At 47.6% G+C, this 23,734-nt stretch overlaps 8 protein-coding genes across 8 annotated transcripts; 5 read left to right on the top strand and 3 right to left on the bottom strand.

The window, feature by feature from the left end:
* Positions 1–195: 195 nt before the first annotated feature.
* On the top strand, positions 196–771 carry PGRI_019250 (Aspartyl/glutamyl-tRNA(Asn/Gln) amidotransferase, C subunit; the record flags this gene model as incomplete). The annotated part of the gene is made up of 1 exon (XM_040789638.1): positions 196–771. The coding sequence occupies one exon, from the start codon at positions 196–198 to the stop codon at positions 769–771; it is 576 nt and encodes a 191-aa protein (XP_040646591.1).
* A 236-nt stretch (positions 772–1,007) lies between these two features.
* PGRI_019260 (DUF726 domain protein) lies at positions 1,008–3,176 on the top strand (the record flags this gene model as incomplete). Its single annotated transcript, XM_040789639.1, has 1 exon — positions 1,008–3,176. One exon carries the CDS (start codon positions 1,008–1,010, stop codon positions 3,174–3,176), a length of 2,169 nt encoding a protein of 722 aa, XP_040646592.1.
* Positions 3,177–4,957: 1,781 nt separating this feature from the next.
* On the bottom strand, positions 4,958–5,977 carry PGRI_019270 (NAD(P)-dependent alcohol dehydrogenase; the record flags this gene model as incomplete). The annotated part of the gene is made up of 1 exon (XM_040789640.1): positions 4,958–5,977. The coding sequence occupies one exon, from the start codon at positions 5,975–5,977 to the stop codon at positions 4,958–4,960; it is 1,020 nt and encodes a 339-aa protein (XP_040646593.1).
* Positions 5,978–6,186: 209 nt separating this feature from the next.
* Positions 6,187–7,507, bottom strand: PGRI_019280 (putative zinc metallopeptidase; the record flags this gene model as incomplete). The annotated part of the gene is made up of 2 exons (XM_040789641.1): positions 6,187–7,445; positions 7,495–7,507. The coding sequence occupies 2 exons, from the start codon at positions 7,505–7,507 to the stop codon at positions 6,187–6,189; spliced, it is 1,272 nt and encodes a 423-aa protein (XP_040646594.1).
* An 8,355-nt stretch (positions 7,508–15,862) lies between these two features.
* On the top strand, positions 15,863–16,534 carry PGRI_019290 (uncharacterized protein; the record flags this gene model as incomplete). The annotated part of the gene is made up of 1 exon (XM_040789642.1): positions 15,863–16,534. One exon carries the CDS (start codon positions 15,863–15,865, stop codon positions 16,532–16,534), a length of 672 nt encoding a protein of 223 aa, XP_040646595.1.
* Positions 16,535–17,646: 1,112 nt separating this feature from the next.
* On the bottom strand, positions 17,647–18,867 carry PGRI_019300 (Oxoglutarate/iron-dependent dioxygenase; the record flags this gene model as incomplete). The annotated part of the gene is made up of 3 exons (XM_040789643.1): positions 17,647–17,954; positions 18,005–18,434; positions 18,481–18,867. The coding sequence occupies 3 exons, from the start codon at positions 18,865–18,867 to the stop codon at positions 17,647–17,649; spliced, it is 1,125 nt and encodes a 374-aa protein (XP_040646596.1).
* Positions 18,868–19,823: 956 nt separating this feature from the next.
* Positions 19,824–21,388, top strand: PGRI_019310 (Major facilitator superfamily domain, general substrate transporter; the record flags this gene model as incomplete). Its single annotated transcript, XM_040789644.1, has 3 exons — positions 19,824–20,798; positions 20,868–20,958; positions 21,012–21,388. The coding sequence occupies 3 exons, from the start codon at positions 19,824–19,826 to the stop codon at positions 21,386–21,388; spliced, it is 1,443 nt and encodes a 480-aa protein (XP_040646597.1).
* Positions 21,389–21,925: 537 nt separating this feature from the next.
* PGRI_019320 (translation initiation factor eIF-2B gamma subunit family protein) lies at positions 21,926–23,612 on the top strand (the record flags this gene model as incomplete). The annotated part of the gene is made up of 2 exons (XM_040789645.1): positions 21,926–22,097; positions 22,153–23,612. The coding sequence occupies 2 exons, from the start codon at positions 21,926–21,928 to the stop codon at positions 23,610–23,612; spliced, it is 1,632 nt and encodes a 543-aa protein (XP_040646598.1).
* Between the last annotated feature and the right edge of the window lie 122 nt (positions 23,613–23,734).

The following is a 23,734-nucleotide window of genomic DNA, read 5'->3' on the forward strand; positions in this document are numbered from 1 at the left end:
CTATCGATGAGAGCATCGATCGGCGGGCCCGTGGAGGCGGTGTCGTTTATTTTTCGGATCTCCGCCTAAGCTCCCCAGTGTTGTTCTGCGTTTGGCTATTTTTACACTATACTGTTCAGACTAGACTGTGCTTATATCTCGCTCGGTTACATTCCTATATTCGGTCCCAGGTTCCCATATTTACAGAACTCTACAATGACCTCTATTCGCACTGCTGCTCGGCTATCCAAGTCGCTGCGCCCAGGTCCTTCCCGACTCAACACGACCTTCTCTCGCCTCTACTCTTCCGAAAAATCCGAGACTACACAAATTGAGACCATACTTGGTGCGCCGAACTGGTCTGTCAGGTCGCTGCTCCCGAACCCAGCTTCAAAACCGCCGCCATCAGTCACGCCCGAGCAACTCCATCATTTGCTGCGCATCTCGGCTCTTCCACAGCCTGCCAATCAAGAAGAAGAGCAGTCCATGCTCGATACACTCGAGTCTCAAATCCATTTTGTGAAGGAGATCCAACTTGTGGATACTACTGGCGTCGCACCGCTGGCTAGAATTCGGGACGAAAGTCCTGCTGCTATGGAAGAGGAAACGATTGGAATCGAAAAATTGAGGGAGGCTCTAGCTAAGGAAAAGGTGTCCGGACGACGGGGCAAGATCCAGCGTATCCCCGGTGAAAAGAACGATCGTCCGGATGGAACAGCTTGGGATGGGAATGCCCTCAGGTCCGCAACAAAGACGAAGGGGAAATATTTTGTCGTTGAAATCGGCAATTGAGTTATTCCCTCAATTTTCTACAGCATTGGAACACGCAGGAGGCATAAATATTTCACCGAAGCAGAGTGATATCAACATAGTCAGATGTTTCTGCCTCAGGTTATTGGTGGAGTAAGCGGCCCCGATACCCGTGACTACTGAGGCCATGACAGCATCGCCCCTCTCCAACAACACTGACTTCTGCCTATCTGCTCCTTAAAAGTTGCCCACTCATTTTTCACTTTCATTTGGCGTCAATGTTCAAAAGTTTCAAAGAAAAACATGGAGGATTTTTTGAATCCAAGCGATCCAATGCTTCGGAAAGCGATCGCGGTCAAGATCTATCATCTATTTTAGACCGGTCGCAGCGCGCTGACTTAACTGTTCTCGTGGCTGAGGTAGTTGAGTCAATGCGGGTTCGGATTTTGGAGCTTTATGAGCATACAAATCCAAAGGATGACTCTCCCAATCGCTCCAGCCCGCGTCCATCCCCGGATGCGGACCGCGATGAAGACTCGCCGCGCTTGCCCCCAAGACCAGAAGGCAAGGAGGCTGCAGGAAATGGTAGAAGTCCGCGACAGGGGTCTACTGGCAAGCCGTTAAGCCCTCAAGCTAAAGCCACTGCGCTGTCGACTTTCGAGGATTGGAGGGATTCTGTCCTTTTACGGGTTGGTTCTGTCGTCAATAAAGATGATGACGACCAGAGTCAAAAAGAAGGCCAAGCAGAGGTGCAGAATGCTTCCAAGTCTGATGATGTTCCGCTGGATGAGGATAAAGATAGAATGGCTAAATTGCAAGAAATATACCATCCCGTGGAAACGCCTTTGGCTAAACTTCCTAAAGCAAGAAGACTACTTATTCTGCACTCACTCCTCCTTTTAATGCTCAGTCTAGAGCACTACAGTGCTTACTCAAGAGTCTTTATGTTGAATGTCACATCCAGTTTGAACATAGACATCAACGTGCTCAATCAAGACGAAGTCAGTGTCGCCCGCGGATTGCTGCAGACAGCTTTGGCGCTTTCCGCAGACCAAGATAATAAAGAGCAGCCAAAGAAGAGTGATGACATGAGGAAATGGAAAGTTGGTCTGGCATCTGTGGCTGGAGCGGCTTTGATTGGCCTCACTGGCGGACTCGCTGCCCCATTGGTAGCGGCTGGCCTGGGAACTGTCATGGGTGGATTGGGCCTTGGTGCTACCGCTGCTGCTGGTCTCCTGGGTACTTTGGCTGGGAGTAGCGTTGTTGTGGGCGGCCTCTTTGGCGCTTATGGCGGACGTATGACTGGTCGCATGATGGAAAAGTACGCCCGTGAAGTGGACGACTTCGCATTCATCCCGATTCGAGGAGAACCCCGCCGCAACGTGAAAGAGAAGGAGTCTGCTGAGCAAGATCATCGTCTACGAGTTACCATTGGTGTCACCGGCTGGGTCAAGGAGGAGTCGAACTTCGTGGTTCCATGGCGGGTGATTGGTGACGACTCTGAGGTGTTCGGACTTCGCTGGGAGATGGAGCCTTTGATGAACTTGGGTCATGCGATCTCAGCTCTCGTGACTAGCGCAGCATGGTCGGTTGCTGGTCGTGAAGTCTTAGCTCGTACTGTCTTCTCCACCATCATGAGCGCAGTGATGCTCCCCTTAGGTCTCATGAAAGTTGCCGGCGTTGTTGACAACCCGTTCAGCGTAGCCAAAGCCCGCGCTGACAAAGCGGGCGAGGTTCTCGCCGATGCCTTGATCAACAAAGCCCAGGGAGAACGACCCGTGACATTGATAGGGTATTCTTTAGGATGTCGGCTAATTTACTCCTGCCTCCACAGTCTGGAGAGAAGAAACGCTTACGGCCTGGTTGAGTCGGTCATTTTGATGGGGTCACCAACCCCATCAGACACGGAGGATTGGCGAAAGATCCGCAGTGTCGTAAGCGGACGTGTTGTGAATGTGTTCTCTGAGAATGACTCCGTACTCGCTTTCCTTTACCGAACAAGCAGCCTTCAACTCGGTGTCGCTGGGTTGCAGCCAGTGGAAGGTGTCCCAGGTGTTGAGAACGTGGATGTAAGCGAAATGATCAGCGGTCACCTGCAATACCAATTTCTGCTTGGGAGAATACTTGCCCTTATCGGGCTTCAGGACCTTGATCCTAGTGAAATTGAGCGCGAAGAAGCTGCTCTCGCCTCCGAGGATGAGCGACTGGAGAAGGAGTTGTTGGAGAATGAGCGTGAGGCTGGCGTCAAAGACCGGGAATCATCTGCTGCCCGTGATGCCCTGAACAGCGAGAATGGCTTTGGCGAAGATTCACGGTTGCAGAAGAAGGTCGAGGCACAGACTCAGGAGAACATGACTAGTCACCGGATTGAAATGCTCGATATGGATGACGATGATCATTCGACGCCTTTGAAGGAAGATTCGTCGAAGCATCTGCCCTCTAAATGAGTAAATGAGGATTGGGATCTCTAGTGCAGCCATTTCGCCATATATCTCAAATATACCTCATTTAATACACATTAATTGTCGTCAACTATTGGAGTAGGAATATTCTGTCTCAATTATAGGCATAAACGAAAGTGAAAACATGACCTAGTATCCTGAGCAAGTTTCCTTCACAACATAAACCAAATTCCAATCCAAAAATCACACGCTGATACCTTTGATATTCACTTTCAACCTCGGAACCCTTCAATGACCCCATGAAGCCAGACGGGCCAGATTTGGATATCTGGATTCCTCTCCATTTCCACCGTCCCCTCGTTGATTTAACCAGTCCGAATAAGCATGTAATATTCGATACTGGGAATGATCAGACCAGAACCTCGAAAACCACTCCAGAACACTGCTAAGCGGCGGAATGCCAGTCGAGAACGAATCCGACCACATTCTCGAGTCCCATGTCGTATACAGCGCTATTTTGTACATCCCACGTCCATCCGTCGAACTTGTTTTCAGCGCGCACATGGTATGGTGTAGTATAATAAGAACAATGTATCTCCGATTCATATGTTTGAGCCAGGGATCGGTGTTTGCGACAACCCAGGGACTGGTATGAAACTGGTCTCGGATTTGACACTCATATGGTGATTCCCAGCTGTCCCCGTCTCGGAACCAATCTTTATACCGATGGAGACGGAGGATATTGGCCGTTCTACCCGGTATCTCGTCCAGACGTCTGTCTAAGAATAAATTGGTTTCAATGAGTATTTCTTCAATTTGACTGGCGGCTGTGTCTTGAGTCATGCTGTGGAGCTCTGCTAATCTAAGATCGATTCCGATCGGGTTGAATAAGCGCATAAGGCGTCGGTGGAGGCGCTCGAATTCTGCGTCTGACATTGCAGGCACATTTTTTGCGGGATCATCGTCCCATAGTTCCAGGCGAAGGAAGGGTAACATAACAATGTCGAAGTCGGGACGGTGGTGGTATAGGGGCTTGATTGACTCCTGTAGAGCCCCCATCCTATAAAATAGATCCCTGTCTCTGCGCCAGTGAGCTGGTGGCTCTGACGAATGCCATGACCCCTTGGGGACCAGCTCTATATTCGGCCGAGCTATGGTAATGATAAGATCGACTAGTGCCGTGACTTTCTGCCAAATCAATACTAGCTGGCCTGGGTCTACTGGATCTGGGGGGTGGATATGGACTTCCATTGTCGTTTTGAAATGCGGGAAGTTGTTGAAATGCCTTTTGGCGTCTGCCTGGTTCCTAAGGTTCCACTTTATGTCCAGAGTTTTGGATTTCAATCGCACGACCATCCACTCATGCTGGTGATATTCTGGGTTGAGTGAGATAACTTGGACGGATTCTTTGAATAGGTGGGAGGAAATCTCATTACAGAGGTATCGACTGGTGCAAAGAATAGATAGGGGATTGCCTTTCGGCAAGAGTGATTGTGTATGGATGGACGAGATGAGATACTCCCATATTATCAGGCGAATCTCTATAGGAAGCACAGAAAATGTTCCTAGAAAGGGGTATAGAAATTGCATAATAGGAAAATGAAGTCGTTGAAGTGTTTGTTGTTGCAAAGTGTTAGTGATGAAGAAGAGGGGAAAGGAACAGACCATTTCATACTCATAAAGTGAGGTACATCGTCAAGTTTACGTCGAAGCTTGCTCCGATGCCTTTCTTAGATCTAAGTATTTCCCGATTCGGTACGGAGAAGTATAGTCTGGTCAAACCCTAAAAAGACCACTTCAGCAGAATATTTTTATTTGATCATAACCTATGGCTTAGCCACATGCACAATAATCTTCCCCCTAGCACGACCAGAACGAAGCTTCTCAAATGCCTGAACAGTATCCTCAAACTCGTAGGCAGTATCCAGCTGGATTTTGACAGCTCCCTTCTGCACCCACTCCCCGATCTTCACAAGATCCTCACGGGTATTCTTGAAGAAAAAGATAACATACTTCCTCTTCCCACCACCCAAGAAAGAAGGCCAAACCAACCTATCAACAAAAGTCCCCATAGCCGACGCACCAACCTGCACAAACGCCTTCCCGGCCGCCAAGAAGTGATGCGACTCGCGATACATCGGCGCAGGGTATCCAATATGATCAATAATATGATCAAAGACAATCCCACGCTCGCGAAGCGTAGCAACCAAATCCTCCTCAACCGAGTAATCAATAACCTCATCAGCACCGAGCCCACGACAAAACTCCACATTCTTCGTCGAACAAGTAGTCGTAACATGACACCCCATCTCCTTAGCAATCTGAATCGCAAAAATTCCACATCCCCCAGAACCCCCGTTAATAAACACCTTATCGCCGGCACTAACGTATCCAGCCAGCGACTGGTACGCCGTCTGTCCCGCAATACCGATAGCCGCCGCATGATCAACTTCCACGCCTTCCGGCACAGGCGCAAGCAGACTTGCAGAGGCGACTAGGTACTCGCCCAAAGAGCCAAATTGGCAAGGCCTGCTTAGACATCCGTACACGAGCTGGCCCGGTGAAAACTCGGTCGCGGCTTCGCCGGCAACAACCACGCGTCCGCAGAAATCCATCCCCGGTGAGGCGGGGGTGCCGATCACGAGCTTGCGTGCTACTAGACCCATTTCGGGGACTTTGAAGTCCGCTGGGTTTAGGGAGGCTGAGAGGACTTGGACTAGGACATTGTTGCCGTGCACGGCTGGTGGCGCGCGTGCCGACGCGTCGAAATTGAGGTTTTTTTCTAGGCCGTTGGCTGTGCTGGAGTAGAGCCAGGCTTTCATTTCTGTGGGTTGTGCAGATGCCATTTTGGATTGAATATGTGTTGTTTTGTTGTGATGCTGTTGAGAAAGGGTTATTGCCACTTTTTTGTAGGGGATTGATGACCTCACCCGGACGGGTCGCCTTCAAGATCACCACTTTATATCTCGGCGCCAGGGGGGAATTCATGTTTGAATATTTGTGAATATTAAATATATTTACGAAAGCTAACTAATAATACCTAGACCGTCTAGACTCATTTTCTCTTCAAGAAAGTCAAAGCCCCAAGTGCTATAGCATCCACAGCCGTACACAATGTCGGCTGGATAACCGGCGCATAGAACGGCGAATGGTTACTAGGCAGTTGATCAACAGTCCCCTTAGCAACAGCATCATCCCAAATCTGAGGATCAGTCCCACCAAACATCCACATAACATAAGGTGCGCCCACAGCAGTCGCCAGCAAAGAAAAGTCCTCACTAGCAGTTGGGGGCTCCATATCAACAAGCCGATCACCAAAGAACGGCCGGAAAGTCTCACGGAGAGCATCAATAGTCTTCCCATCATTAATCGTCGACGGTGTCGAAGAAGTAAGCTTAATCTCAGCCTTCTTCCCAACCCCAGCAGCCATACACTCCGCCTCAATAATACGATGAATAGAAGCACACACCCGCTTCCGCACCTCATCATCATAAGTCCGCACATTCAACTGCAGATCCAGATACGCCGGGATAACATTCGGCGATTGTCCAGAATGAATACTCCCACAAGTTACCACAGCCAACTTCCCAGGCGTGACCTCTCGCGAGACAATAGTCTGCAACCGCATGACGATCGCTGCCCCGAGCACAATCGGATCGATAGTCGTATGCGGCGCAGAGCCATGCCCTCCACGCCCAAACACACGCACATCAAAGGCATCAGCAGCCGTGAGCAGCGGGCCAGCGCGGAGATTGACCGTCCCCGCGCGCATGCGCGTTACATGCTGCGCGAGCACGAGGTCCGGCTTGGGGATTTTGTCGTATAGTCCGTCATCCAGCATTGCCTTTGCGCCGTCGAGGTGTTCCTCGGCGGGCTGAAAGATGCAGATTAATGTTCCGGACCAGTTATCGCGCGCGGAGTGCAGGAGCGTCGCGGCGGCCATTAGTGTTGCGACGTGGGAGTCGTGGCCGCAGGCGTGCATTACGGGCTTGTCGGCTCCTGTTTCGTCTTTGACGTGCCGGGTGCTTGCGTATGGTAGGCCTGTTTGTTCTTCTACGGGTAGGGCATCCATGTCCGCCCGTAGGAGGATTGTTGGGCCTGTTCCATTTCGGAGGATGCCTGCTACGCCATGGCCACCGATTTTGGTGTGGACTTCGAAGCCAGTGGCTTTGAGGTGGTCGGAGGCTATCTTGGCTGTTTGTTCTTCTTGGCCTGATAGTTCGGGATTGGTGTGTAGGTGGCGATAGACATCTTCGAATGACTTTAGATCTGGTCGGTGGCGATTGATGATCTCAGACAGGTCATTGTTATTCTCTATACAGGTGAGTATGTATACTCGTTGATTGGGTTTACTTGGTCGTACCTCGTAGTTGCATGTTGGGAGTAACAAAGTATTGTTCAGAAAAGCAAATATCCAGCCATCCCTTTATTCATCCGAGGTTTATATATCTGAACAAACGTCCGAGCAAATCGGACATTCATCCACGTTGCCTCTTCCGACAAACCCACCTCGTCGGCAAATCCTCGAATCATTCCAAGGGTTTCCCCGCAGGTGTAACTTTTGCATATGCCCCTCGCCAATTGTCGGTGAACTCCGGCTTGTGCTCTTTGGGGAGGCTTTCCAAGGGGGTGCCTAGTTATATATACCCTTACAACATATATACTCTGGGAATTGGCTTTAGCAAAAAGGTGAACAGTTAATGCAGTAATGTAATGGCCTAGACGGTCTTTGCCCCATAACTAGCCATTTCTTCCCATCGTTTTCAACAGCCCGGCCGGGCTAGCTCAATCGGTAGAGCGTAAGACTCTTAATCTTAAGGCTGCGGGTTCGACCCCCGCGTTCGGCTATTCCTAAAAACCAAACCTGAGATTTCTTTTTTGCTCTTTTTATTTTTTCGTTTTACATCTTTGTGCATTAGGCGAGGGTCAATTGAGACGTGGATGGCTCATAGATCAGTGTTTGTGCCATAAATCTCATATAAAAGTCAAAATGTAAACATCCTATCTCGTACATTTAGCAACAATCAATGAAAATGAAGACAATCAAGCAGGACTACAAGAACAAATATTTGAAAGAGATATATATTTAGCAAAGTAGGTGAGCAACTATATACCGCAATAGAGATACACAATTCGAGCCAAATGTGAGATTTTTCCCGTAATAAGAATATATTAAGTTCTCATATCGACAACCTCAACACACTCATACTCCCATTAGTTGAAGTAATGAAAACTCTGTGCCATCCACTGCCCACGCTAACACACTCACACCTAATATCCATAGTATGGGTTGACAACCGAGTCCTGTGTCGCCTCGGTGCAACACTGATCATTGATTTTGGCGCCAGTCGAATCATAAAGGCAGTTATCAGCTCCAAAGTAGACATCACCATAAGCACGAGGCCAGGAAGCTTCAAGCTTGCATCCTGGAACAACCTTGTAGCCAGTCTTGTTGTCTCCATCGAATTGCGCGTAGATAGTCGCCACACTGTCGCCGGTACTTTGGTCTGCGATGTCTGTTGTGTTGTTAGATACCAGTGCCAATACAAGGCTTCAGAATGGAAACATACTGGCAGACGCAGTCTTAGACTTGCATAAGGTCTCACCATCCACATTGATGCATCCGTTGTTGACGTGCTTCATGAATGTTAGCAAAAGTACCCCGTTTGATTTCGACGGATACATACCACATTAGTTCCGCTGGGATTGTATCCTTCTGGTGCTTCGCACGGCCAGTACTTCCCACTTGCATCGCCATTCTGGACGATGTTAGCTGCTGCAACGATATCATCGCAGATTGGCAAGTTGAAGAATCCAGGGGTGCGGATGCCATTCTCGAAAACTGAATCACCCTCGGTGCCTTTTCCGTCAATGATCTTTGACAGAGCTGGCATTTCATAGCCGTTCTTGTTGCCGTTCAGCTGGTATGCCTGGTACGAGCTCTGGACGATATCCTCCAGGATGACGCCACCCCATGCCTCGCCATTAAGTGTTTCGTGGTTTCCTCCGGGGAGGGCTCCGAAAGGTTGGTGGGCAGGACGGGAATCGGCATTCACGACATAGAAAGCATCATTATTGTAGCAGACGTACCCTCCGACGAGAGTGGCTTTATCCGAGTAGTAGAGAACGTCTTCATCGATTGATTTAGAACAAGCTCCGGCTTTGCGTCTGTCGATAAAATATAACTGGTTAGTAACTCATTGTCGGTATAATGATATAAGGGTGGTGTTCTTACAGAATCCGGGGATGGAAGCCGCCAGGGGCTTGGGCCCAAGCCGCCGGAATCAACTGTCCGTAAAGAATCTTTTGGGCCTGACTCGTCATCCCGGTCAAATCCACCTTGGACGAAAGTAAGAGCATTGCGCCGCTGGTGGTCAAAGTCTTAATAGGGCCGATTGAAGTATCATTACCCTCTCCAGCAAAGAGTGAGCTTGTATATCCGCTCTCCATGCCAGTCCAAGCTGAGAAGTAAACCCCAAGAGCGGAGGAAATGCTATTCTGGGTGCCCAATGCATCTTTGGCCCTGTTTGTAGGTTATACGTTAGTCCGAGGGTAAATGTGGGAAGAAATATGTGACCGACGATTTCAGTGAATCTTTACCCATCGAGGTGGTAAAAGAAATGAGTGCTGCGTTGGTTACGTCTTTGCCCATGGAAAAGTATTTGGACGCGGCCATACTGAGGCCTTTGAATGCTATAATCGTGATATAACATTAGCACCGACCATACTGCGGCCAGAACATACGCTTACCGATATTCCACGCAAAAGAGCTGCCGACGCTAGCCACCATGACTATGGCATCAATAATGAACTTGATGAGTTCAATGTCTTCTTTGAGCTGAGGAGCAAAGATGCCCGAAAAGGCACCAATATCGTTTTGCATTGCATTGAGGGCGTCTCCAAGAGCGTTGTAGGTTTGTTGATGAAGCTGGTAGAAGGTATTCTTATTTAGTCGACTGCCTGTGAAATCTAGGAAGAAGATAACATACCTGATGGATTGAGGAGAAAGAATTCATGATCAAGTAACTGCGTGCCCTATTAGCCTCCACTTGTGTATTGTAAAAAGTCTGAGATCTACTCACCCGGCGGGATACTGAGCCTGATTACAGGTCAACACTGTGGAACAAGCAGTGTTACCGATGTCTGCACAGTTCCAGTTGTCAGGACCGGAGAAGTAGTTGCTAATGAACTCGGGGAAGCCCAAGCCAGTAGAAGGACCAGAAGTAGCCCAGGCATCCAGGGCGGATTTCAGGGCATCGTCGGCGTTGGCTGCATTCCAACGACTTGTGGGATCCAGTGTCGCATCGGTGATGTTGTCAGTACACTGAGCATCTTTCCAAGCTCCTGTGGCCTGATCTGCCAATGCAGCCAGCTTCGTTATCTTAAAGATAGGAGTTGAAGAGGGTGCCGCAGGAGATGTAGAAGCCCTGGTAGAGTGAGGGACAGCAGCTACGCTGACCGCGCAAAGGAGCGACAGAGACGTTCCTAGGAAGATAGAACGCATTTTAAATTCAATGATAGACAGTTAGATGGATACGAACAATAGGGCAGTACGAAGGCATTTATAGCCCCTTATATTTGTTTCCTTGACAAGAATAGGCCGGAGCTCGGGCCCTGATGAGCGTCTTCTAATGCCGTTCTTAGGTGACTACCAATTTAAAAAAATCATCCGATCGTTTTGGCTATATTCATAGTTCCCAAAGAGGGAACTGGTCACCATCATTATTCTTAGGGCTTTGGTATAGTACCGAGTGGATGAATTCTCCAATCAATTGGCCCCCATCTTACACGTGGCGTGGGCCTTATTTAGATTTCGCATACTCCAAGAGCTTAGCGTAAGCCTTGTTTGACATTCTAAACTATTATAGAAAGATCATCTATTAGCTAACAGTATAGAGATCCTCTTTACTGCCCCCAAATATGCACCAACTGTGACTAATGTACAAAGGAGATTGTGCCCCACAGCCAGAGCACGATGTCCCTACGGCGATGCCAATTCGATGTCGGATCATGTCTGGAGTAGAATTATGTATGTTTCAACTTGTCGAATTGAGGAATAACTGCATAACCGAAGCTAAGTTAGGCAGGCGAGAGCATGGTTTATGCCATCCCTAGTCTAGCTAGGTTCATAATTGCATGGGTAATATCCACAGTGTCACTAGCTAGTGATTCAACACACGAGCTAAGAAAGTCATGCCGATATATTCTCTCTCAAATTTGGGTGGAAGAATACGGGCCAGGTATTCTGGCCAGTCATACATCGGTCTCAGATGCCGAAACGACTGACAATATTCCCAGTATGCCGGATACCAGCCAGCATATTCCCAGTCAAGAATAGCTGTGACACGGCCGTCTTCAACAAGAATATTCCGCGGGGCGAAATCAGCATGTGTAAAAGCAATCTCATGGTCATCCGTAAGTGCGAATTTGGCATAGTGTCGTAGCATATCTGGCGCTATGTCGACCATATCTCCTAGGATGAATTCGTTGAATTCCTGCTCGGTATCAAATGGTCCTCCTTCGATTGCGAGATATTTTCATGATAGCTTTGCTGCGACTAACACCCCCAATGTAATCACCTTTTAGTTCACGAAGTTGGTTCATGTAGGAGTGTAACTCATCGGCAATGGAGAGCTTCTGGTTGAACTCTAAAGTCTTCCATACTTTATCAAGTCGCTTACCAGGCATGTAATCCATCACGATAGCGATGATCTTGCCGTCTTCCCAGCGAATATCATGGAGTTTAGGTACAGGTATCGTCGTATTTGCTGCAACAAAACGAAGTGCTTCTCCTTCCTGGGGTCGGATATGACCCGACTTCACCACGAGGTTGTCGCCAAGTCGGAAAACGGTGCGACCAGACAGCGAATGAAGTACCGTTCCTTCTTGCGTGTCCACCATTTCTTGACCCTTCGTTGCTTCTTGGTCAATCGTGTTCATTTTGAAGGGCAGAATATTCCGTTCCGTTGCATATCAAGAACGATAGACAGGGTGCGTTGTGCAGGTGATGAAAGATAATTGTAGAAGGAGAGAAACTTTCAAATATTGAATCATACCAACAAGTAGAGATAGATGAAGCAACCTTGGGAAGTTTGGTAATCACCATTCCGGGCACCCGGCCCCCTTTGTTTGCTAGTACGTTTGCTATTTTACAGGGGTATAAACACCAGTGACCCCCCTTCATAGATTTCACAATACAGATCTCTCTTCCATCATCTCTCTCACACTATATACTCAACAGATGCCTTGTCAGTTCTATAGGTCAACAGCAAAAGAAGGCCGGAAAAGGGCTTAATTTGTGAGATGGACTGTTCAATGGTTATCCCTGACCCCAATGGCAGAAGCGCTTCCTGGAGTGGATAAACAAGATACACCTGGGAAGATGTCCAAACCGGCAATGAGCCGAGAGAATACACCCAGCAAATAATTCGCCGAGCTAAAGCAACTGACTGGACCGATATATATAAACAATCAATATAGTCACTGCTTGTCAAACTCATACAGCAGTTCCAAGTATACGTGGATGAGTTTGACACAAGCTCGAAGGGCCAGGTCATGCTTATCGAAGGCAAAGACGAGGCCGAGAACAATAACGCCAACCTTACGAACTTCATTGGAGCATACGAACAACAGCATGATGTTACGTACAGAAGTTGAAACGAAACACAGACTGCGTGAAAAGTTGATGAGCCTGATCTCTTTGACACATAGAAGCGAAATGACCATTATAGCGAACAGCCGGTGCCCCTTTATATTAGTTGATAGCTGCTTTATTTGTCGAATGGGCTTTTACAAGTATAATCTTTGTTAACGTCGAGGAGGTAGTTATGGACCAAGTCAACCCTCGGCATATTTTCTCGTATCAGTCGTGAATCTATATCATTTAAGCTTCTCGCCTCCCGTCGAAGACAAACCTCGTCGCATACTAAAGGAAAGTAATTAGAACGCTCTCGCTGTAGTTACTCATTACGTATTGATCTTTAGATTGGCGGTCATCGTTGGATATAGAGCTGTGGCTTATACGGTACCTACATATACCAATTTGCCTAGCCACAATACGAGTATTAATCTACACGTACCTACATGTAATTTCATTCAACCAATGCTACGATGATAGACGAAAGAGGGGAAGCATAGGCAAAGGTTGCCTAGAAGATACATGTCCATAATGCCCATGACTGGTTACTACAACTTCAGGCGGACGACCATATTGAGGGGTAATGAACCTTGGAATAAGGGAATCTGCCTAGGTGGCAAATTTTATCTTCTTCCAACCTATGATTGTCGTCCGTTATAGCCGGCATTGCTAGTCTGGTATACTAGGAGTAACCCTGTTCTTCTCCACCTAGATCTCTCAGAGCACCCGGTAGACATTGGATATATTCCATATAGAGGAGTTAGAATTGGATATCATATGCAGGTAGGTCCAGGATCGCGATATAAAACCGGTATATTAATGCAAGCACTATATGTATTCAGCTGAGCGATATATATTAACATGGAGGCTTGGTGATTGCCGTGCAGGATCGTCAACATAAAGCCTGTGATAACAAATTATACTACCAATAACACGGTTACTGCCTGGTAATATCAGTCAATGTCTAAACACTATAATCTCCAATGATCCTTGTCCAGCTGAAGGACAAACCTTGTCATGCCTTTGTCATAAGGCGCTCTCTGCCTTGCGCACGGGCCTGGTAAGCCACAAATGGTCTGGATGATACCTTGCTACTCATACTCGGTGAAGAACAATTACATGCCTGAATGTTTGTAATCTACTATTCGTTTGTTCATGCGAATATGCAAATCATACTCCGTACATGACTGTCATTGCCCCGTTGATTTTCTCGGGCAATTCCAATCGGCCCGACCCACTAGTGGATCAAAATGGCCATATCAGCCAGTCAACTTCGAGTATGAGCGAGGAGGCTCAAGCAGAATTTTCTGCAACCGAAAAAAAAAGAAATCTCAGGTTTGGTTTTTAGGAATAGCCGAACGCGGGGGTCGAACCCGCAGCCTTAAGATTAAGAGTCTTACGCTCTACCGATTGAGCTAGCCCGGCCGGGCTGTTGAAAGAGGTTGCAATAATACAATTGATATTGGCAGTACGGTAGGGTTAGCTTTGGCCATGATTTGGTCGGCGATTAGTATGGGAACAGGGAATAAATGTCCGGGGGTATGTCTTGATACGAGATATATCATGATGATCCATGAATAGACAGTTGGCGTGTGATGAAACAGAGCACGACGAAAAAAGAACAATCTGGCCTTTCGAGGTCATGTGGAATTGTACCCCCTGGAATAAACAATGTGGCTTCTTGTGCATGGAAAGGTAGGGAAAGAACGTACTGAAGAAATGGTAGCCTGGAGTCCTCGTCAAGCGACATAAGCTGAAAGACACAGAAAGAGACAGAAAGGAAGAGCAAGAACCAAAAACAAGATCATGATCGTATAAGGATCCTTGGCTGGAGCGCCCAGCGGCGCAGCAAGCAAGAAATTGGGAGTAAGCAGTTTCTGAGAAAGAAAACATCAGTGGCTGGTGCATCGAATCATGAATCAGAGATAGTGCAATTGAGGCTGAGGCTGAGCAGTCTTTCTACATTGGCGATAGAGGGAAAAAAGCACTGGATGAGAGCTCACCATATACCTTGTGGCTTGTGGCTAAGAGGGGGTTGTTGAGGCTAGTGATAATCAAACGTGGGGTCCAAAATAAACAATCCAGGGTCGAACACTATTCTTAGATAGTCTGAAACGCTTCAGTATCTCCAATTATGGAACAAGAGAACAGTGCTCGAAATCCCAGCTAGGTGGTTTGAGGAGTGCCAAAGTTGTCTCGGTAGACGCTCATCGCAACGCGGCGGTTGTGGGAGCCTATCAGGGCGGGGAATAGGCTGGAAAGATCCCTGCGATCAAACATACCCTTGTGAATGTACTGGATCTAATTGAATATTTTGAGGGTTCTATTTCCGATTGTCAAGTCAAAGGTTGTAAATGACGCCAACCTAAGGCCTGTTTTCAGGGGGGACCAGGGGGGCACGGGACCCTTGTCAAGGTGTATGACATGCGTAATAAAACCCAAGTAAGATAGTAAAATCAAATATGACAGTTTATGTCATAAGAATAAGGTGGAAAATAATAATTGCCTTGGAAATCAAGTCGGGGTACCGAAAGGGAGATAGTGGGAATAGAAAGTTGACCGTGAATTATGAGAGTTGGGCCAATCAGGTGAATGACAAGTGCAAATACGGCGGTATTGGAAGCCAAAACGCACAGCCTCAACAGCCACAGTTCATAGAGATGTGAGGTACAAGAATAGCACCTGCATTTCCCGTGTCTTTAGCGTGAGGCGCTAAGTACCGTGGAGGTATTGCAGATCTCTAAGGCTCCAGCGGACACCATACGCTCCAGGCTACAGGGTCCGATCTATACCTGCATGACATCTATATAATAGCCTCCCCCCCCACCCATATTCCACTTGAATATCTGCCTCAATCTACATACATTTGACATTCACCTTACACATCCATTGTGACACTTGGGTTTCACATCCTATCATCTATATACGGTGATCATCTACCATCTTCGCGTGACCCCCCAATAAATCAGCCACGCTGTCGCCCCACCGCACAACCTCATACACGGTCGACCCAACGACTTTAACTACCAAGGAGAGATCTCCTCCTCGTCCTAGTCTGACAAGACGCCTACTTGGCCTTCGCCGTACCAACACAATGCCTGCTCCCATCGAGATAATAGATCCGTTAGCCGTGGTGCGTGATCTCCACGACGACGAGAAGCTGGTTGTCGACGACTTCGAGCGTCACGCCGGCCACTGCAGCCCCTGCTCCCATGCTGTTCAGACACACAAGGATGGACATGCACTGTGTGAGTCGGGCAACACCCGCGCTCGCACTCTCCGCAACTACCTCTACAGCCAAAGCGGAAAGCACTACTCTTCCGTGGACTTGGAGAGTGGCAAGTCAACTCGAGTGAAGCTGCCCCGGGATGCCTACGCTACTCGTGAGCTTCTCACAGCTATCGAGCAAGGCATGCACATCCGCGAGAAGGCTGTCGTCATCCAGAAGCCTACCAAGCCCGCGCAATCCATTCAGCATGGCAAGTCCTTGAGCTATGACCAGACCTACAACGTCCCAGCTCGCAAGGTCAGCGGCAAGCAGGTTCGCCCTCGCTCCATGTCCCCCGAGGCTTACCAGGTCATCGAGAGGTCCCCTCGTCTTTCTGGCTCTCCCACTTCCATCGTGTACCGCTCACCTGGTGGCTCTGGCTCTCCCGAACGCCCATCCTCCAGCCGCGGGTCCTTGTACAGCGTCGACCAATTGGAGCGTGTGGGACGTCACTCTGAGACTCGCCGGTACGTCGATCGTTTCCCCAAGCACAGGTGAACGTATACCTGGCAACGTACCTGGCAAGGGATTTCGACTATGGTTTATCTGGTTACGATTACACCCACCCCACCCCAATCGCTTTGGACAAGCCCCAATTCACTCGCGATGGGCATTGATTGCCCACCCCCCTTTTGACCGCAAGACGGTCGTATCCCGTAATGTGATTAGCACATTACGAGCATACAAACACCCCCATACCCCAGTCTTGGATGATCTGGATTGATAGGGCCTGCCTGGATGCGCCCTCGGAAATTCACCTTTCTGTTTTCCAGCTTTGATTCTCTGACCCGAGTGCACTTCGGGGTTCTGGATTTGCGGGACTTCCCATTTCCAAACCCCGATTTGGTGACTCGATTATTTTGGTTGCACTTATCTGCAGGCTTGGCTTAGCCTCGTTACTGGTGTGCTCCCAGAAGGAGCATGCAGGTGCGGGGGACATTGGCCAATGACAGAAGCGGAAAGTCGACGATGTTCATGTTTTTTTGTTCGGTTTTACTGCACGCTTTATTGGCTGTTGTTACTCTGACTCATTTTTTTATGTGGAGAAGCTTGTCTCCAATGTTTCTTTTTGGCCGAGATTTTCCTTTGTCTTTGATATTGACATGTACCCTTTTGGGACAAGGCTGTCAGCCTCACACTCTTTCGACAACCCCCTCGGGATTAGTTACTTTGCACGTGTTATGAAATATTGAATGTCTTATTGGAAAACTTGACTATCACTATAAAGATAATAATTGTAGAACAAATCCTACATACTGAGACATTGTGATATCTTCATAGTCTAGTCATGAGGCTACCCCACGTCAGAATTGCCCAGGTGCGACGATCATACCCACTGTGTTCCCCACTCTCATTAAATTACTATATGAAGGTTTTGTTACAATTCCATACATGACTCACTTGTGGCTGAGGTGTCATATGCCTCAGGCGAGAAGGCATAACTTTACAAATGATGCCACGTGAGAGTCTTTGATGACCTAGAAGAATTAATAAAAGCTATCACCAGCTACATCTTTTGATTGTTTGTGAACCCTGACATTATCACTTACTACTAATCATCATATATAGACCCAGAAATATAGTTCGCTATACCTATCATCAGAAACCTATCACTGATAATAATTCGGCACTTTCAGTCCTTTGAACTCGAATGAAGTATTCTCTCGGCGATCAATCACAGTCTTATGATGAACATCTCGAACCCTCGCTCGAACATACTCAGTTCCTGTGGGGGCAGGGGTACTTTGGTTTTTATCTTCTTCAGTTAGAAGACCAAGACGATCAAGCAAAGGCGAGGGCACAGTTCTCATCACGGTATGATCACCCGGTCTACAGAAATAGAGCAACCCCAGACGGGGGATATCGATCTGATCTCTGGGAGGTGTAACAACACGATGGATCGTCGATTTGAGAAAGCCTATCGTCCATAGTTAGCGAAATACCATCATAACGGATATAACCACTTACCATTGGTAAGGAACGATAATGTGTCAGCAATATTACACGTAATCCCACCATCAACAGGCTTGACGTATTTCCATTCCCCATCTGACGTCCGGATCTGCAAGCCAGCAACATGTTGCGAGAAGAGCAGAGTCAAACTACCAAAGTCCGTGTGACCGCCCTTAGTGTACGCCTGCGCCTTGTCCCATTCCTCTTGAGTGCGAGTGTTGTAGATCATGTATCGCAAGTGATCATCAGAGCGCTTGTCATAGGCGTGGGCCTGGACTAAGTGGTCTTCTGGTAATTCTAGGATGATAGCCATCAAGACAAATAGCTTGCGGATAACCTTGTCGAAAAGATCACGATGGAAGCTGGAAATCTCATCGTAGTGCTGACGGACGATTCTGTGTTTAGGAACATCTTTCCATGCGGGGATGGCTTTGGGAACATTGAGCTGTACGTGTTAACTAGATTCAATGGTAATGTTGATAGGTATGTACCATTTCTATATTGTCTTTCACACCCGTTTCTCCAATCCATCTTGAGTTTTCACGGTAGCCGAAATACTCGCCTGCGGCAAAATTGCATTCGAAGCTTCGCTTTTCCTCGAGATTCTCTTTGAAAAATGCATTGCCGATACTGAATTGGCGGAGGATACGCTCGTCGTCGAGTCCGTGTCCGATGACTACCCAAAATCCGACTCGGGTCACAGCATCGTATAATTGCTTTGCGAGCTCTTCCTTTCCACCCGGTTCGTCGAAACGAGAAAGATCGATCTCAACTAGGGGTGCCCAATCAAGCTTTTCATTAGTAGGCGCAGGTCGGCTCCATGGCTTAATAGCGATCTTTTCGGTTGGGATTTGTTCATCTATAGCGGAAGGAGCCATATCTGTTCGATGGCAGATAGCGGCAATGATAAAACAGAAAAATCTTCTAGGAAAAAAGTCTGGACTTTTATATTTATTTCAAAATAAAACTCTGATTGGGATCTACAATATACTCTTGTCGGGAATATTCCGTGTACACCTGTTATCCCATAGATGCGGGGTGTATGGTATCATGCTCGCTATGATGGCGTTATATGAACGGCATTATTTTGCCGTCAAATGGAGTTTAATATAGTCAAAATTACAGTTTCGATTGGATCACTACCGCTTATCCAAACAACTAGCATGGAACTTAGAGAAGCGGCCAATGTGCCGCAGAAATAATAGCATCCTCGGCGATTGGACAATTGATGAGTAGGTAGGGTTTCAACTTCTGAGGATTGTCACCCAAGTCCGCCCAGTAGACTGCCTAGTTTGATATGTAAACGGAAAGATGGACATTGTAGTTATATGTACATTGCAGAAGCTTAAATGAACCCTAGCAATTTATCTGTGCACATCAAATATACTGTTTTAGTGAAGAATTAGATAGAGAAAAGGTTGCCGAGGTGGCAACATAGACTATCTTCAGGCATTCTCATCCCTAGGTCTGTTTCTATATTGTGAAAGCGAAATTGGTCTAGCATGTAATTATCCTTGGGTATATCATTCATTGATTCCCCACACTTGTAGGAGTTTAGATCATGCATGCCGCCATATGAAGGAACAATGAGTAATAATGGTTCAATTAAACAAGTTCATATATGTGTTCGGGATATGCACATTTCGGGGTGATATGTCGTGATCCAAACTATCATGGCACCTTGCCCTAACATCCCGTCTCGCCAAGACTAGAGGGATTCGAATAACACTTAAGAATAAAAGCATTACAAGGAAAATAAGTTGGAATTTGCTTTAGATGAGGTGAGATTACTCGAAGCAATTCCTGCATCGAACGGACTTCGAAAACCAACAATATGTCGCTGGATAAGCATGACGAACTGGAAGTCATTACTTCCAGTATACCTTCAACTCCACCTAATGAGCTTAATCGCAAGGACTCAGAAAATGAATATAACACCAAACTCGAGAAAAGAGTAATGCGAAAGATAGATTTCTGGCTCGTTGGGTTTTACTCGATTGTATATATCTTTCGAGTCATTGATTCCAACAACTACTCCAACGCCGCGATCATCAACCTAGAAGCCGGCACTGGAATTAAGAAAGAGCTCAATTTCAACTCCTCGCAATGGGCTTGGACGCAGTCCATATTTTCCTACAGCTACCTTCTTTTCGAGCCGACCAACACCATCCTTCTCAAAAGAGTCACGCCCTCGAGATGGATGTTCGTCCTGATTTTGTCCTGGGGTATCTGCGCCTGCGCTGCCGGTGCTGCACAGGACTTCCCGGGCATGATGTGTGTGCGGTTCGCAATTGGAATGGCCGAAGCCGGGTTCTATCCTTCGGTGCTTTACCACATGGCATTCTGGTATAAGCCATCCGAGCTGCGTTGGAGAATAGCTCTGTTCTACTCTCTTGGCCAGGTATCTGGCGCATTAAGTGGACTGCTGGCATACGCCATCAGCTTTATGGATGGACTTGGTGGGCTGTCAGGCTGGCGATGGTTGTTTATTATCGAAGGTCTTCCGGCGATCGTGTTGTCTGTGGTAGCGTTATTTGGTCTTCCGGACTACCCCGAGAACGCCCGCATGTTGACGGAGGAGGAGAGGACATTTCTCAAAGGTCGTCTATCCTCTGCAGCACCCTCTGGAAAAGACAAAAGCTGGAACTGGGGAGACGTAAAAGCACTCCTTTCAAGTCCAACATTGTACACATTCACGGTGTACTGGATTGGACATGGTATTGGAGGGTTTGGAGTGAATTACGCTTTGCCTACTGTTATCTACGAGCTTGGATTTACTTCGACTGCTTTATCACAGCTGATGAATATTGTGAGTTGGGTTCGATCTAGGGAAATGCACCAATTCGCAGGACATCGCTAACAGGGTCGTGATCAATAGCCTCCCTACGTCGCATGTTTTTTCTTCTTGAATACTCTTGGATATTTACTACACAAAGGATGGATTAGACCGTGGACCACCGCTGTCGCAAGTAAGCATCAATCTTCAAATTGCGCATGGGGTTCCTATTAATATCAGAAACAGTTGAAAGCACGATAATCATCTGCTATATCATCCTGATCACAGTTCCAAACTCAATTGTCAAGTACCTTGCCTTGATTGTGGCCACTGCTTGTGCAGGATCTGCATACCCCGTTATCTGGCCAGAACGTATTCGTGCACTCGAGGGCACAGTGGCTGTGGGGATTGGTATCGGGTTGACGAATGCAATGGCTCAGTTTAGTGGAATTGCTGGGCCTCATGTATACAGTACGGTGTTTGGACCGACGTATCGAATATCCTATGTTATTTGTCTTTGCTTCTTGTGTGCGGCTATCTCTGGAATACTGGCTTCGTGGTGGCTTGTCTGGAGGAAGGATCGGAAGGCCGAATTAGACACTGGGCTTGAGGAGGATGCATGATGGTTTGGGAGACAATCCTTACTCTAGTTTGAGGCACAGAGATACCATCTTGTATTATTTATTCAACGCATATAAAGCTAGTGTTCGAATAGAAAATTGAAGGGGTTCTTTTCTCTTGAATATGCTTGGAGCAAATCATGTCGAACTGATCCAATATGTCCTTTTAAAACATGGAGCTCTCCTATGATAAGCTGTCATGCCAGCTCATTGGCAAGCTCAAACCTCGTGTATCTTAATAATCTCATACTATAGTCCTGGTAGTAAAACATTGTGATATTGGGGAATGCGTCCCTATATGAGCTTCTAATATGATATTATACGAAGTCCAAGCAAACCCGTGACCAGTTGGTCTCAACTATTTGACCTGCCTAGCAAACAGATTGTCCCCAGATCTTTCCTTCAACACCTTTCTCCTGTATTCTCTCTCCACCATTTTATCTCACGTATCCCACACAAACAGTCCCTCATCTCAAATCAAGTTCCATATTAAAGGCTTGCTAATCCAACTTGATCTACCATCCACCCACTTTGACAATCATGCCTCCCGGGGGTCCCATGGACTTTCAGGCCCTGATCCTGTGTGGTCCTGGAGGTTCACTCAATACATTCACCTCCAAACCCGAGGAGTACCCAAAGTGTCTCATCCAAGTCGCCAACAGACCCATGGTATTCTATGCAATTGACTTCTGCAGACGATCAGGTATCACTGGTAAGTCCAAATCTCCTCGCCCTCTTAACCTAGAGCCATAGCTGATACTATTTAGACATCACATTGATCACTCCTCCACTGTCCTACCCTCCCCTTCGGGCCGCTTTGGACCAAAACCCATACCTTACATCATTCTACTCACCTCCAGTCTCGATCGTCGCACCAAAAGGCCTCGAGATGACAATGGGAACAGCCGACCTGCTCCGTCTCCTAGAAGTCCAGAGATGTATCACCACCAATTTTCTTCTTCTCCCCTGCGATATCATTTGCGAAATCCCGGGTGAGTTAATCCTCGAGGCATGGATGGCCACACAATGTGTCGTCGGCGAAGGCGACAACAACGATTCCAAAAGCGCCCGCCAACGCCCTCCTCCAACCAAGTCATTCTTCGATCGTCAGCTAGAACCTCGCTCCGGCGGCCTCGCCGTGTACTACCAAACCGAAAACCGAGAGGAGAGCATCCAAGAAGAAGCAACTGACTTTGTAGCCATTGCACCGCTCGAGCGAGACGAAGGACCCATGATCCCACCCCCCGAGGGCTCGCCAGCCCCACGGTTCGGTCTATCCAAGCTCCTCTTGACAATGCCGATGGATACAATTAAGGAGAGAATGGAACACGACAAAGGGCTACTCATTCGTCATTCTCTCGTCCAGAATTTTCCACGCATCCGGATGCTCACTACCTCCCGCGACGCCCATATCTACGTCTTCCCATACTGGGTCAAAGACCTGGTCCACCACCAAAACAAACTGGAATCCGTCAGCGAGGATCTAGTCGGCGCCTGGGCTAAATCAGCATGGCAAAAGGGTCTCGGCGACAAACTAGGATTGACCACTGACTTCAACCAAGACATCAACGACCAGGGATGGTCCAGCCTCGAAAGTAGCCATACTGGCGCATTCGTCGACAAAGTAATCGACCTCCGCGAGATGAGTACTACCAGAAATCGCTTGACCTCCCAAATGCAGGCGGATCAGCTTCATCCATTTGCTGCTACTGAACTGCCACTAATGCTAGCATATGTCCACCGAGGCCCGACCCCGTTCATCCGACGAGTCGATAGCACAGGCGTTCTTCTTTCGACTTCCCTTTTCCTGGCAAAATTGCCGTCTATCGAGGAAGTTGGCCGCCAGGCAGCTTCGCCTTTTGCGCATGCTCACAAGGTTGCTTACCCCGAAGGAGTGACTTCGCCTAGTAATATTACGAAGAAGGATTGCCTGCTCGGTGAGAACGTCATTGTCGAATCGGCTGCTGTTATTAAGGAGAGCGTGATTGGTGCAAACTGCCATATTGCTGCTTCTGCGCGCATTATTCGGTGCGTTTTGATGGATGGTGTTGTCGTCGAGTCCAGGGCTCAATTGACCGGGTGCGTGATTGGTCGACGAGCTCAGATTGGTCGTGAATCTGTGCTGAAGGGATGTGAGGTCCAGGATGCTAATGTGATTCCCAAAGGAACGATTGCCAGGGATGAGAAGTTTATGGTTTCTGAGACTTTTTCTCTGGAGGGGGTGTGATGAGATCTATTCTGCGTCAACTAGTGGGTTAACAAGATGAAATTTTAGCTGAAAAAAATAGGAAAAAAAAAATAATAAATTGTGTGATTAAATCAAATCGTTCTCTCACTTGTACTTTTATT

Source organism: Penicillium griseofulvum, assembly GCF_001561935.1.
Source record: "Penicillium griseofulvum strain PG3 chromosome Unknown contig_80, whole genome shotgun sequence".
Lineage (NCBI taxonomy): Eukaryota > Fungi > Ascomycota > Eurotiomycetes > Eurotiales > Aspergillaceae > Penicillium > Penicillium griseofulvum.